At 40.4% G+C, this 12,952-nt stretch overlaps 1 protein-coding gene across 1 annotated transcript; it reads right to left on the bottom strand.

Moving 5' to 3' along the window:
* Positions 1-148: 148 nt before the first annotated feature.
* On the bottom strand, positions 149-10,960 carry LOC121097282 (ras-like protein family member 11A-like). The gene is made up of 4 exons (XM_040614094.1): positions 10,621-10,960; positions 9,203-9,259; positions 6,761-6,843; positions 149-2,812 (listed from the first exon to the last, which is right to left on the bottom strand). Exons 1-4 carry the CDS (start codon positions 10,763-10,765, stop codon positions 2,345-2,347), a joined length of 753 nt encoding a protein of 250 aa, XP_040470028.1. The 5' UTR covers positions 10,766-10,960; the 3' UTR covers positions 149-2,344.
* Between the last annotated feature and the right edge of the window lie 1,992 nt (positions 10,961-12,952).

A 12,952-nucleotide genomic window follows, 5' to 3' on the forward strand; every position in this document is an offset into this window, starting at 1 on the left:
TGTAGGAGTACAAATGTAGGAATACTTGTGTGTACAGGGTCTATAAGGTTATAAGAAGGGGAAAAAAATATATTTTTAGTCTAGTATAAACAAGGAACATTTAAAGATGTGAGATATAAAGGAGCCATTTTATACAGCACTCAGGAAAGACCTTGCATGTTTTTATTAATCACTGTTAAAAATAAAACATTGACAGGTTTGAAATTTGTTGAACATTCTTCCCAAATAAGAAAGGAATCGATCTGAAAGAGTAAGTTGCAAACAAATTTAACAAGCTAGAATACCTAATTCTCTTAGGCTTTTGTGAAAACAAATGTTGTCAGCAAATTGTCTTCAGCAAATTTAGCCATTGTTATACAATACTGGGATAGTAAAATATTGAATTGTTATTCAAAATCGGTGATTATTTTTCCAATGTAAACAATTTTCAGTTTGTGTGTCTCACAAACTGCTCTATTTCATGTTATTGAATCTTTAGATTCAATATTTGAGCTATGGTATTAGTAATTTAAAATACTGCAATTCTATGCTAATAAATGTCATACCGAAGTGCCTGCAATGAATAATGACACGGCTCAAACATGAAATTGTTACTTAACCATAAGCTAAAGTAGAAATCCTCTGATATTGAGTCCCTTTTCGGATGATCTAATTTTCCTTTTCCCTTCCTACTACTACTTGAAACTAATTTTAAAAAAAGGTGCAGTTCTTTTGTGTGAATAGAAGAATTTTAAATTAATCAGAACAAAAGACATTCTCAGATGACCAGCTGTGGAAAACAATAAATAAAACAGAAAGTGAGCTGTAGATAGAGCAAATCCAAGTGATAAAGAAAATCATGGGTAGAGTTGTCTAACACAGGGATAAGAAAAATAGAAAATACGTTTTCAAGCCCTGAGCTATTTGCTGCTCATAATGAGTAAAATGTTGATTTAGCTCAGTATTGACAGCTGAAACTGCAGCTGGGCATATTTTTCTAAATCCATCAGACCAGGGTTTTCCCCTTCTGTATTCCTGAGTGCAAATCATTGAGCTTTACTTCATTTCATGGTCCTGTGAATTGCTCATATGGTCTGTTTAAAGATTGTTGCATCATGACTTTTACATGGTCCAACCCACTTTCTTTCCACTGTAATTGAGACTAGAATGATGGATGCTTCAGTCGTTGTTATTGCTACCATAAAACAGGCCAGCTCACAGGATACAGCTTCAAATCCCTTTGTACTTGCTGAGACACAATGCTTTGAGATGCTGCCAGTGAAATATGTGTTGATAGACTGGTGATTTGGATGCATTGCGAGGTATTGATAAAGTCTGTTCTTAAGGCAAATAACAAATTGACGAATTCCTGAAGCCAGAAATTTCAGGCATCATAAACCCTTTTCTTCTTAAAAAAAAAAAAAAAAAATCTGATTAATTAAATATACTTTATGCGAAGGCCTTGTTTCTTTAAAACAGCATCTTGAACTTGAAACCTAACTAGTTTGAAAGAAAAAAAGTTACATAGTTTTAGGTCACCTTCTTGCTCTTGATTAACACAGTCCATTTTTTTGCAGGTTTTAAACCACCCTTCTCTGTTTCTTCCTCTCTCATTACCATGTAGGAAAGCTACAGGAAAATGAGAAGTATGCCATTGAGAAACTGACTACAAAATGCTGCTATAAGTATGTATTTTGCCCATATAAACACTTTCAGAAACAGTCAACATGTGTTTAAAGAAAAATAATCTGAAAAAATAGTGATTTAAAAAAAAACAACCCTCCCTTTAAAGAGACACTAAGGCGAAGCTTGCATATGAACAAATCTCTCACCAGGTTGCTGAGAACACTTTCAAAGCTGCAATTTAAAAGCTTTCAGTTACTGCTTTTCACTATTTGTGCTCTTCATTTACTTTTTGCCTTTATTTTCCAGTCTTGTGACTAAGCAAATTTGGTAATTTTTTCTTGCTCAGTATAGCCCAGATCACTTTCCTCATGTCTTGTTGCCTATGTTTGGGAATACAATCATCCCCAAGATAAGTCTCTTCTCTTAAAAGTGGGATTTAATTATTTTTATTAATAAAATCCACATTTTAAGCTTAAACTATTTGACTGTGTCCTTTTCAAAAAGGAAATAATTTGGGACAATCTATTTTTTAAATCACAGTTTCTAAATTCTTGCCCCTAAGAACAAATTCTGTCAGTTCCTTTGCTGAATGAACATGGGATTTTTAAGGAAGATGTAAAGACAAAATCAAAAGGCCTCTCACACAACCTGATTGCTGAATTTCAGCGATGCCCCTTATTACCAGCTTATTTTCTTGCCTTTTTTTCAGGGCTGTGGAAAACAATTTCTGTAGGCTACGTCAAAGTGTAGTGGCAGATTTCCCTTTGGAAGTCAGAGCCTGTTTCAAACGTCTCTTTAAGTCCTGCATATTTGGAGACTTGGGTCGGACAAGGTGGAGGCCTCTTCGTTTCTCTCCATTGCAGCTCCCAATTATCCTGCTGACCTCCTGGCAAAGCTGCTGGAAGGCTTCATGCACTCCCTCACAGTTCTCCCGGGCTGAGACTTCATAGTAAGTACCTCCCAGTTCACTGGCCAGCTGGAGCCCTTCTTTGGAGGACACCTGCCTGGCTCGCAGGAGGTCTCCTTTGTTCGCCATCAGAAGCAGGGGAATGTTAGCATTTGGGTGAATCTTGCGGATGTGCTGGTGTAGTGGACGGATGACTCGGTAGCTCTCATAGTCTGTGATGGAGTAAACAAAAACGAAGCCATCTGCCCAGTAGATTGAACGGTTTATCTGCTCTTGGCAGCATATGCTGTCAGTGTCATCCTGCCATCAAAACCAAGAGGTGTGAGATTAGAAAACTGAGAATAGGGAGCAGACAGAGCAAACAGTCAAACAGCACTGTTAGCTACTCGCAGCTTTGTTTTAATGTGTGGCTGTTTCTTGGTGTACAGGCAGACACCTCTGACTGCCGAGGAATGTACCAGAGAGAGGAGAAATTTCCACTGTGTCAGTAACATATTACAGGTAAGCATTAATGTGGAGTAGAGAGGGCTCAGAGCAAAGTGGTTAAAAATTAAACAACCAAAATACTGATATTGAAAAGTTTGTTCTGTATTCTGTTGTACTAAACCAGTGTGACAGAAACCCGTGATTTTACTGTGGATAAAATTGTGATGGGAATGGTAAGAGCATTATAAAATTCAGCAGGCTAGTCACACTACTGCAAGCGAACGGTTGTCCCCCAAAGTGTTTTTTCAGGGCTTTTTCCAATCCAGCATTCAATGTCTCCATGCATGGGGATTCTCACTAACTGTGTTTGGTGAAGTCTGACAGGTTTTTCTGCCGTGTAGGTCTCCAGATAGTCAAAGGCAAAGTTACTTCAAAAAAGCCATTTGTTACAAATAACCTATTATTGGAACCAAAAATGAGGTGAAATCTCATTGCTCATTTGTAGAGCAGCATTGCATTTGTATTATTCTTTTGTTTGTTCAGTCCATCACCACCACTCCTACCCGGACAGCCATAGCAATCACCACTGTTGGGAATATAAAACTGAATACAATGCTGTGGGGCTGGAAGAGAGATCAGCTCATTTTTCAAGATGAAGCTATTTTCAGCTAATCCACTACTCTTTGTTATCCATGCTGGTGTGTAACCCAACCAGATAGGGAGATCACTCTGCAGTTATTGCCAGTATGCTTGGTTTGTAAGAACTGACATTCCTGTCACTATTACAGGCTTTCTGGAACTTTGTAATTTCTTTCATATCCATCAAGGCACTAAGCATATTCAGTATTCAGCTCTTGATGAAATTGGTAGGAATTAGAGGCTTTTGTGCATTTTAGGGGGAGCTCAAACTTTTATTATTATTATTGCTAAATTCTATTCAAGAAATCTTCATCAACTTCAGTAAGACTATTAGAACTTATGTTCCATTATCTATCTATAGAACATGTATCTGCCATTCACATTCATTTTAACAGAATTTGCATGTGCTCAGCAATCTCTCAAAACAGATCACTTTTATTTAGACACCTAAATAAGAATCATAAAGCCTAACTTCAGGAAACAGTGGTGGAAAAGAATGATTAAAACTGATCAGTTCCTTTATGATAGATCAAACAATAAAAAAAGGACTACTGTCAAGGGTCTTTTGTGAGGAGAAAGAAGCAGGATTTCTGAAGGCTCAGAGTATAAATTAGGCTTACGGCTTTCAACAGGAGTTCTGCTAACTCACTGCCCTTTGCAAATATTTCAATATTGCCCATAGAGACATGGGCTTATCATACCTAGTAGTTCTTTGCCCTTGCCTGCTTACAGTAATGCTAAATCCTGTTAGCAGTGAAATGGCTTAACAGATGCTTTTATCACTCCTTTCCCTCCTCAAAACCCTCAAACCCCAAAACCCAACAGAGTTGCACATGGAATGAAGAGCGATCCTTCCTAGCAGCCTTGTTTATAAGGTTAATGAGAGCAAACTCAAACCAGGACAGGGCAGGCTGTGGGAAGAAGGGCAATTTGCACTGTTGGTGTCTGGGTTGTATCCAATCTGTAGATAATTAGCCAGCCTTCATGTCCTGCTAGCCTCTTTTCACCAGCAAACTCCTTTCATGGAGAAAAAGAACTAATTGCTCTGGCAAGCGTTTGAAAATGTTTTTGGAGAAGGTGTACATTCAGAGAGCCTTAATGAGCAGAAATTCTCAGTTACTCCAGCTAGGCCCACCCAGTAGTGAGACCTACGGATAATCCCCAACGGAATGCTTTATTCAGGAAAATCAAAGGCTAATGGGCTACTTTTAAAATGGAAATCTCTGCTCTAGAATGAATTTTGAAACACACTGTCATTTGCCATGTGTAGACCAAGCAGCAATGAATCACCTAACAAAACCAGTTATCTGTTTGCTTCTGTTTCTCTCTTAAATATTAACATTTCCAGCGTGGCTGGAATCCCGAGTGATTCCACATGAGTTCCTCCAGAAACACTATACTCAGCCTGCAGAGTGTAAGAAATTCTCTTCCTTAAGGATTTTAACAGAAAATCCAACCTATTCTCAGTCTTAACAAGGCCTGTTCAGGAGCAGTTCCTTCAAATTATTTCAGATACATCATTTGATGCAAACAGACATACAGTCTAAGATAAGTGTGTCTCTGGGAACTACTGAAACAAGACAGACCTTTGACTGGGACAAAGAAAATGAAGCTCCTTCCTAACTAAATAAAAATCATTGCTAACTAAGAAACCTCAGCTGTTGGCATTACTAAATTTTGCGGACCTCTGGCTACAGTCACAGAACTATAGTGCACAGTCTTAAAACAGGGAAATTAGAAAATAAACATATCTGGTGTGAAAGAGGGAATTAAATTCTTTCACGCCCTCCTTTCTCCACTGGGACAGAAGAGAGAGGGGATTCCCTTTGTTAAGTGTTTATCAGGCAGTCCCAATTGTACCTAATCACCACCCACAGCTGCTCTTTGCCTGTCCTCTCTGAGCAAGCTGGCACAGGGCCTTTGTACTTTTAAGTCCCACTTGAATATTTGGAGGGCTTCCATAGCAGCTTTTGTTTGCTTTTTAGTGTCCAGAGTAAACGAGGGGTCCTCTCCTCTGCTCTGTGCACCCCCAGCAGCAGCAAAGAGCGTGGAACTTTGTCAAAGTTTTCCCCGTAAATCTACTTCCAGTCGTCAGAGAAGATGGAAACGGAAACTGAGGCTGTGGGAGCTTTGCTTAGCCTGTCCTGTAAACTCAGGATAAAGCAGGTCTACAGCACAGAAATGAACCCATGCACACATGGGTCTGTGCAGACAAAACACTGTATATAAAGCTCTGCAGGGCTAGCCTGAAAGAGGGTGAGTGAAGGTGGGGTTCCCATCCAGACATATCTTTGGCCAAGTCTCAGCTTAGGCTGAGGTTAAGGCCAAACCTAGAACTTTAGGTTTGATGGTGACAAGAGCATACCTAATCTTATCATGAATTCTCAGTTATTCTATAGGAATTATTACCCTCATGAGATTTCCACCATTCATGTAAAAATAAAGTTCATTGCATTTCCTGCTGCTTTGACACTACTTTCACCCTCTTGTTCCACATGTGAAGTAGATCTTCCGAAAAAAAAAAAAAAAAAGACATCTTAATGTTAAATCCTGCTTGGAAAAATATTTCTAGAAACAGGTTCCTAGTCAAATATTAAATCTAAAATATCTAAAATACTGATAGAAAGAGGGGTGTGGATAAATGCTAACACCTTAAAAATAAAGAATTAATAAAACAATTTAAAAAACACACCTACGGAAACCACAGAAAAGCACCCTAGTTGGAAATACAACTGCTTGGAGGCCTGTCCCTTTGGAAAGAAACAGCTTTCTAGAGAAGGCAGATTCTGGGTGTGTGGAATGGTCTAAGCTGAGTCAGCTGGGCCTCTAGGCAGGTGAGTTTTCTGCCATGCAGGGACAGAAACCATTTGACAGGAAATAAAATTATCAGGTAGTTGGCAGGAACAAGCCAGATTAGGATTTTACTGCTATTTAGGCTTGGGATGCAGTAATGTGTTTGAAATGGATTTATGTTAATTTTTATTTACTCTTAAAGGAGCCTGATGTAACCTCTTCAAGGGCTCATTTTGGTGGGGCTTAAGGTACCCCATTAGTCTTCATTTGGGTTTGAGCCCAGGTATTTTTCTGCCAGTAAGTGGAGTGAGTTACAGATGGAAGTGCTGGCAACAAACAAGAGACAAGAATTGTGTGGTAAAGCACTAATGCACTGAGCAGATGTTTTACCTCCAATGAAACAAAGGGAGTATCCTGCACCTGCAGAGAGATCTGTTCCCCATCTATGGTGAACTTCCTTGAATACAATGCACCTGGGGGAAAAGTAAGATTATGAGAGTGAGTGACTGTAGCAAAGAAAGAGTACATAAAGGCAAAGTGGAGCTGTCAAAATCCAGATCTTTGAGGCTTATGGTAGGTAGTTGGTTATAGAAAAGTGAATGGCACCAGAGTGGCTGTGTGGCTGGTTACTTAAGTAAAGGATGTTTTAAATGTGTTCCTAGGATGGTACCTGGGAAAGGTGGCACTTTATATTGAATCAAATAGTCAAAGTGGGGTGCATAAATCCCATTCAGGTTTTCAATCCATATTGTTAACTTATTAAAATGTGGACTGCATATATTCTTAATCTCAAACCAGGATATCCAGGTGTTGTCTGTAAAAGGAGTGAGCTGTTTCCTATTGCAGTTTTCTGAAAGCTTTTAAAAAAGGAAAGCATTCTAGTTTTGGATGCAGAGTAAGTGACTATATACAAATCACCCAGTTGCTCTTTGGGATTTGTGTGACCTTAGCCGTACAAAGTTTGGTTGAAATCCCCAAAGACTGGACGTTTTGAATCTGACTTCTGGTTCTGAATGACACATATTCAGGGCCAAGTGCTAGTTCAAACCATTTAGGACTGATCCAGCTCTAACAAAACCATTCCTATTCTGGGTTTGAACTTTATTTTGTTACTGGAGTGCGGGTTAAGTGACAATTAAAACTTAAGTTTTGATCTTATGAACTATCTGTGGTTGTGATAAGGACAGCTTCAGAGACTGATGCCATCATCAGTTTTCTTGAGGACTTAATACAAGATACATGGATCTGTGAAGAAATGCTATATCCACAGCTGTATTCTATCGCCTTTCAGCCTTATCCAAATGCAATTGTCACTGCAGCATCTAAAACAAGGCACTTCATCTCAAACACAAAGAAATCCCATCTATTGGAGGGAATTCAGAGTATGGAATTCAGATTAAGAGGGAAGTCAGTCAGTCAGTGACAATAATGCCATCACTTCTGAAATTCATCTTTGGTTCCACGGAACAGGTGGTTTTATTCCAGTGAAAAAGAATTAGCTCACAGAAACATTTGCAATACATGGGAATTTAGTATGGCAAAGTTTGCAGCTGAAGCCAACATTATCATATTATGCTTTAATACTGACTGAGGTGCTCTAGCCCTTCTAAGATATTTTTTAAAAAAAACAGATCAGATTTTAAGCGGAAAAGATACTGTTTTAAGGGGAGATACTACCCAACCGTGAACCAAGACCAGACAATGTTACTTTTCCTATTCTGTAATGCACTGCACAAAAAGGAGCAGGTACTTTTGGATACTGACTGTGCTCTGCCTTATACTCAGTTGAAGGAGAAGCATGGTTGAATGATCACAAATACACTGCCACCTGTTTCTTATTTCTGGCATATTTCTTTCATCTACAGCATGGCTGTTGGGCTGGTAGCTTAATGAGAAAAGCATGTGGTTCTCAGCAATGTCTCTGGCAGCAATCCATTGCAAAGCTCAGAAGTCTAACTTGATGTACAGTCTCCCATAGAAGAGATGAAAGAGAAGAGAGAGAAATAGGGCAGTCAACCATCAAGGTTACTTAGGGTCAGTGAGAGGGAGCTGTAAGGAGGAGCTTTTCAGATTGTATTTCATCAGACAGGCAGAGATCAAAGGTGTCTTGTACTGACATCTCCTTTCCTAACTCATTATTCTAAATTCAGTATGCATCTCCAAAGTGAAGTGATCACTGCTTAGAATCCTGTCCTTTACCAAAAACTGTGAGGTGGCCTATTTTGGGGATGTGCTAGTAGGTATGAGCATGGTGTACATAGATCCTTTCTACAACACTGGCCAATACAGTTGGCACTTCCTTGGAATAGAGGCTGTGAATTAAACAGGTCACACGAACACATCCTCTGAGGTGTCAGGAATAAACAAGAAATGCAGTAGAAGCAGTTTGTATGGTCACTTTGCTTATCTTACAAAAAGAAGATTTCAATTTGGAAATCTGCCTTGTCATAAAAGCCACTGAAAAAAGGATCTGAAGTGCCTTTTACACACTTTGGAATTCCTCTGGCTTCTCTGGACTTGCAGAGAGAGCAGCATTGGGTTTCTGTGGTTTTGTCAATAGGCACGTTGTTCCTTGAGTCTGCATTTTAGTATAGGTATGTCCCCAAGCAAACCTTTTATTCTGATCCTTTTCCATCAAGTTTGGAAAAAAATAGCTAAAAGGATCATAAATAATGAAGCTTTGATTTACTGCTTTCATAGCTTGAGGCTATTAACTGAAAATATGCACCTTATGGACATCTAACACTGCTTGGCTTTCCTGTAATATGCACCAGTCACAAAATAGAGTACATTTCAAGCTATCTGCAGTACTGCAGTAGAAAGCAGACTCACCAGTATTAGCTTCATAGTCTCCAATAAATCTCTTTGTGAGAAAGCGCACAACCAGGGCTGTAAAACAATGAAAAAAATATGGGCCTTTAATGTGAACCAAAATCAATCTTTGCAGAACACATAATATCTTACTGGAAAAGTTAGTATAATATGAAACCAAGTTAATCTCTGAATTGCTCAAAGATTATTCTGCAAATGCTTCTCTCAGCACTCACAGGAAAAGATCTGGGGCCAGACTGTTATACCTGATGCAGAGTTTTTTGCAACTTAGATTCAGTGTGGCTATTCAGTGTAGGATACGGAGGTTTGTTTGTTGGGATTGCAGGTATAACAATCTGACCTTTGGTTTGAAATAGTTTAGAAAAAGAATAACAAGTCAGTAAACTGAAACTAATCCCAGTACCAAATGTAAGACCTCTGTGTCTTATAATAAGTGAGGCTGATGAATGCAGCCTTAATAATCCTCAGTCCTCCTCATGAAACCCATTTGTGATACCTAATCACATCCAACTAACAAACTGCATGCATTCTGCACACGTGGGTCATGCTGCAGCGCCCTGGGCCTTCTTATTCACCTTAACCTGTGTGCTTTCTTACACTGTTGGATGAGAACATTTTCCTTTTTCTTGATCTTGATTACATCCTGTTGTGGCAACAGTAACTTATATTCCTGTAGTGCTTTCATCTTAGCAGATTCCTAATCATTTGCAAAACCATTTAGTTAATACCTAAACAAAAGGATTTGTTCTGCAAGCAACTCTATCATAGATTTCATTTACAATAACATTTTTTTTCACAGTAGATACTAGGTCAGCTCTTTAGCACTATTAAGTAAAACTGACTGTGCAGTTATCTTCAACAAACTATTTAAAAATAGGATGAAAACGTGGCTGCTTCAAATCCAAAACAATCAAACATTTTACTTGAGTCCCATGGAACCTCAGACGTAGTAAAACAGATCTGGCCTTAATAACTTCTGAAATCATGAACGATACAATAGTGCTTGCTTTACCCTCTTCTCCCCCTTGAAGGATAATACAGGAAGACACATCTTGTACATTGTTATTTGTACACAGAGCATAAAACATTTGCAACAGGAGCGTAAAAATGATTAGCCCCATTTTTGGGCTGTGGAAACTTAGACACAGTTAAATAATTTGCACAAGACCAGGTGGAATAATTTGTGAGTATGGAGCAACTAACACAAGTGCCCTCTCCTCTCAACTGCCACCTCCTGTTGGCTGTTCACACAGAGCTATGGCAAATCTGCCTCACAAATTATTCAGTGCACTTTAAAAAAAAAAAAAAGTAATGCAACAGATAAGAGTTTTTACAGCCTTGGTTCTACTGTCTGAGCTGCATATGAGCTCGTAAATAAAGCAGCAAGAAAAAGCGTGGAACTACACCTGTGGACTTACCTGTCTTGCCAACGCTACTGCCACCCAGTACCACGAGCTTGATGATTTTGTTGGGCACGCAGTCTAATACAGGATACTCTGGTATGGGGAGCAAGAGAAAGTTAGTGGAATACTGTGACATAGTATCCTGAGAGATGAGACGCATGCCAGAAGTGAGAGCTGTTCAACTCCAGTAGGAGTTGGGAGAGAAAAGAAGGAAAACAGCGTCTCGGTGTCTGTTCTTGGCAGTATATCCTTGGATGGAGGAGCCTTCTCATTTCATTGAAGTAGCTTTCCTGGGGAACGTTAGAGCGACTGGCCTCCTCTGCCCGATGCCTCTGCTCAGACAGCAACTCTGGAAAGCAGGAGGGAACTTTTTGATCAGCCCCCGTGCAAGCTGACTCCTCCGCGCGCAGCCAATCGGGACTGCATCCGCGACATTCCTGCAGCCGGGCACCGCGTGCCCCACCAGCCCCCTCCGGTTATCTCCCACCGCCTGTTCCGTCTGCTGTCCCTTGGCTCTTGGCTAAACCGAGATTCTTCTGGTTTACAGTCATCACAGCAGCGTTTTCAGCGAGGTACAGCCACCCCCATGCTCTGCTCCAACACCACTTTGAATAATCCCGTTCTGCCTGTCTAGTTTCTTTGCATTTTCAATTGGCTCCAGCTCCATGCTTTGTTTTCTCCCTGTCCTATTGTGTCCTGCAGTTGGGCCCCTTCAGAGCCCCGAAGCTGATGGGACACTCCTCTTCAGGAAAACAAGCACTCTCCCCCCCACACCCCCTGCCGTGGTTTGCAGGCAGCTGTGGGTTATTCCAAAATACTAGCTCACGTATGTATCCTACAGGACACATTTGATCTGCTGGTTTATACATGTTGTTAGTCTTAATGGCCCTTTGGAATGTGGGTTAGCATTGGGTTGGGACACTGAAGTTTCTCCAAACATGGAAAAGTGAATTCAGGGCTGGCGACAGACTTGGGAAGGACTTGGTATCCTTCAGTGGGGTGAGCCAGACAGAGGGAATGAAGAAAGAATGACTTCTATAAGAAAACACAGTGCAGTTTTAAGACAGCTGGCGGCTGCAAGGTCTGTTGGGATGACAGCATGTAACCGTACACTAGCTACAATCAGCTCTCAGTTCTCAAGGATAATGGGGAGGGAAGAAAAAGGGAAGAGTAGTGGGGAGGGAATGACCCAGATAAAGCAAAACTGCAAATAATATAAACCAGATGTAAATTAAACTACAGAAAATATAGTTAGAGCATTCATCTTTGAAAAACTTTTCAGAAGAGGTCTGCAAGGGGCAGGAGAAGCTTTAGGCAGCAGTGGCAAGAGGCGAGCCTGGTGCAGGCAGCACACTTCTGAGACATGTACTCTGTCACGCTGTGTGGGAGACATGGATATTAATGGAAGGTGGTACTGCAAGCTAATCGACCCACAGATCATGGAGACCTGAGGGTGCAGATTTTTCCTGTCTTCTGTATGCTCCTAGCAGGCAGAAGGCAAGCATGGCTCATTACGTAGAGGCTGCAGCCACCAAAAAGACTTTTTCTGCCCAGCTGCTTTCATGCCGCTGCTTTCAATCGCAGCATACACTCGAGTTCTCCCAAACAGGTTTTAGAGGCCAGGGATATGGTTGTGATCTAGCACAAAAGGATGGGAAATCAGGTTGGTCTCTAGATTACTACCCCTTCCCAAAGCACTGGCAGCCAGGTTGTCAAATGATCTCAATTTCCATGCTGGCATCACGGAGGACAGCCTGAGTGTGAACAGGCTTTAGAAGAATCCAGCTTTGATGCACAGCAATCCAGTGAAATAAGCACGAGATTCAGAAGATTTATGGATGTGTCATTTTTCTAAGGCCCTGTTTCCTCTCTAAAAGCAGAGTTGCTGTGTTAGCACCAAGTATTATTACTTTGACCATCATGACAGTCAGCTGATGAAGAGGTGGAACAAAATGTCTGGAGGGCTACACAGCACATGGTACTGGGAGGGAGTTGCCAGGTCATGTGTCTTTTGGGATATGGCTCTTATGTGAACGATTTTCAAATCTTCCAGGGTAAATTTGCTTCCAGATTTTTGCAAACACACAAACACTGAAAAATATCTTCCAGGAAATTTCTTTACCAGGGTGCTTTAATTTCACACAAGTTTTGTAAGAACAGGCAAAATGAGAGGAGGAACAGGAAAATGCTCAAAATCTTGTGGTCAGTTAACAGGGCACTTCAAAATGTGTTGTTGAGCTAGACACATTATAAACTTGGGGACTAGCTAGCAGCAGTACGTAGCTGTTCACCTCTCTAAGTGTGGGATGTTGGAACCTTTGTAAGCTTTTGCTATTAAAAACATGTG

This window comes from Falco naumanni, chromosome 14 (genome assembly GCF_017639655.2).
Source record: "Falco naumanni isolate bFalNau1 chromosome 14, bFalNau1.pat, whole genome shotgun sequence".
Taxonomy (NCBI): domain Eukaryota; kingdom Metazoa; phylum Chordata; class Aves; order Falconiformes; family Falconidae; genus Falco; species Falco naumanni.

What these genes read in the sequence shown, in the direction of transcription:
- LOC121097282 (XM_040614094.1), bottom strand. Translation starts at nt 10,765, where the DNA reads ATGCGTCTCATCTCTCAGGATACTATGTCACAGTATTCCACTAACTTT. An exon ending in CAGTAGCGTTGGCAAGACAG is followed by an intron (nt 9,260 to 10,620) that starts GTAAGTCCACAG and finishes ATTGTTTTACAG; the next exon opens with CCCTGGTTGTGCGCTTTCTC. An exon ending in AGACTATGAAGCTAATACTG is followed by an intron (nt 6,844 to 9,202) that starts GTGAGTCTGCTT and finishes CTTTTCCCCCAG; the next exon opens with GTGCATTGTATTCAAGGAAG.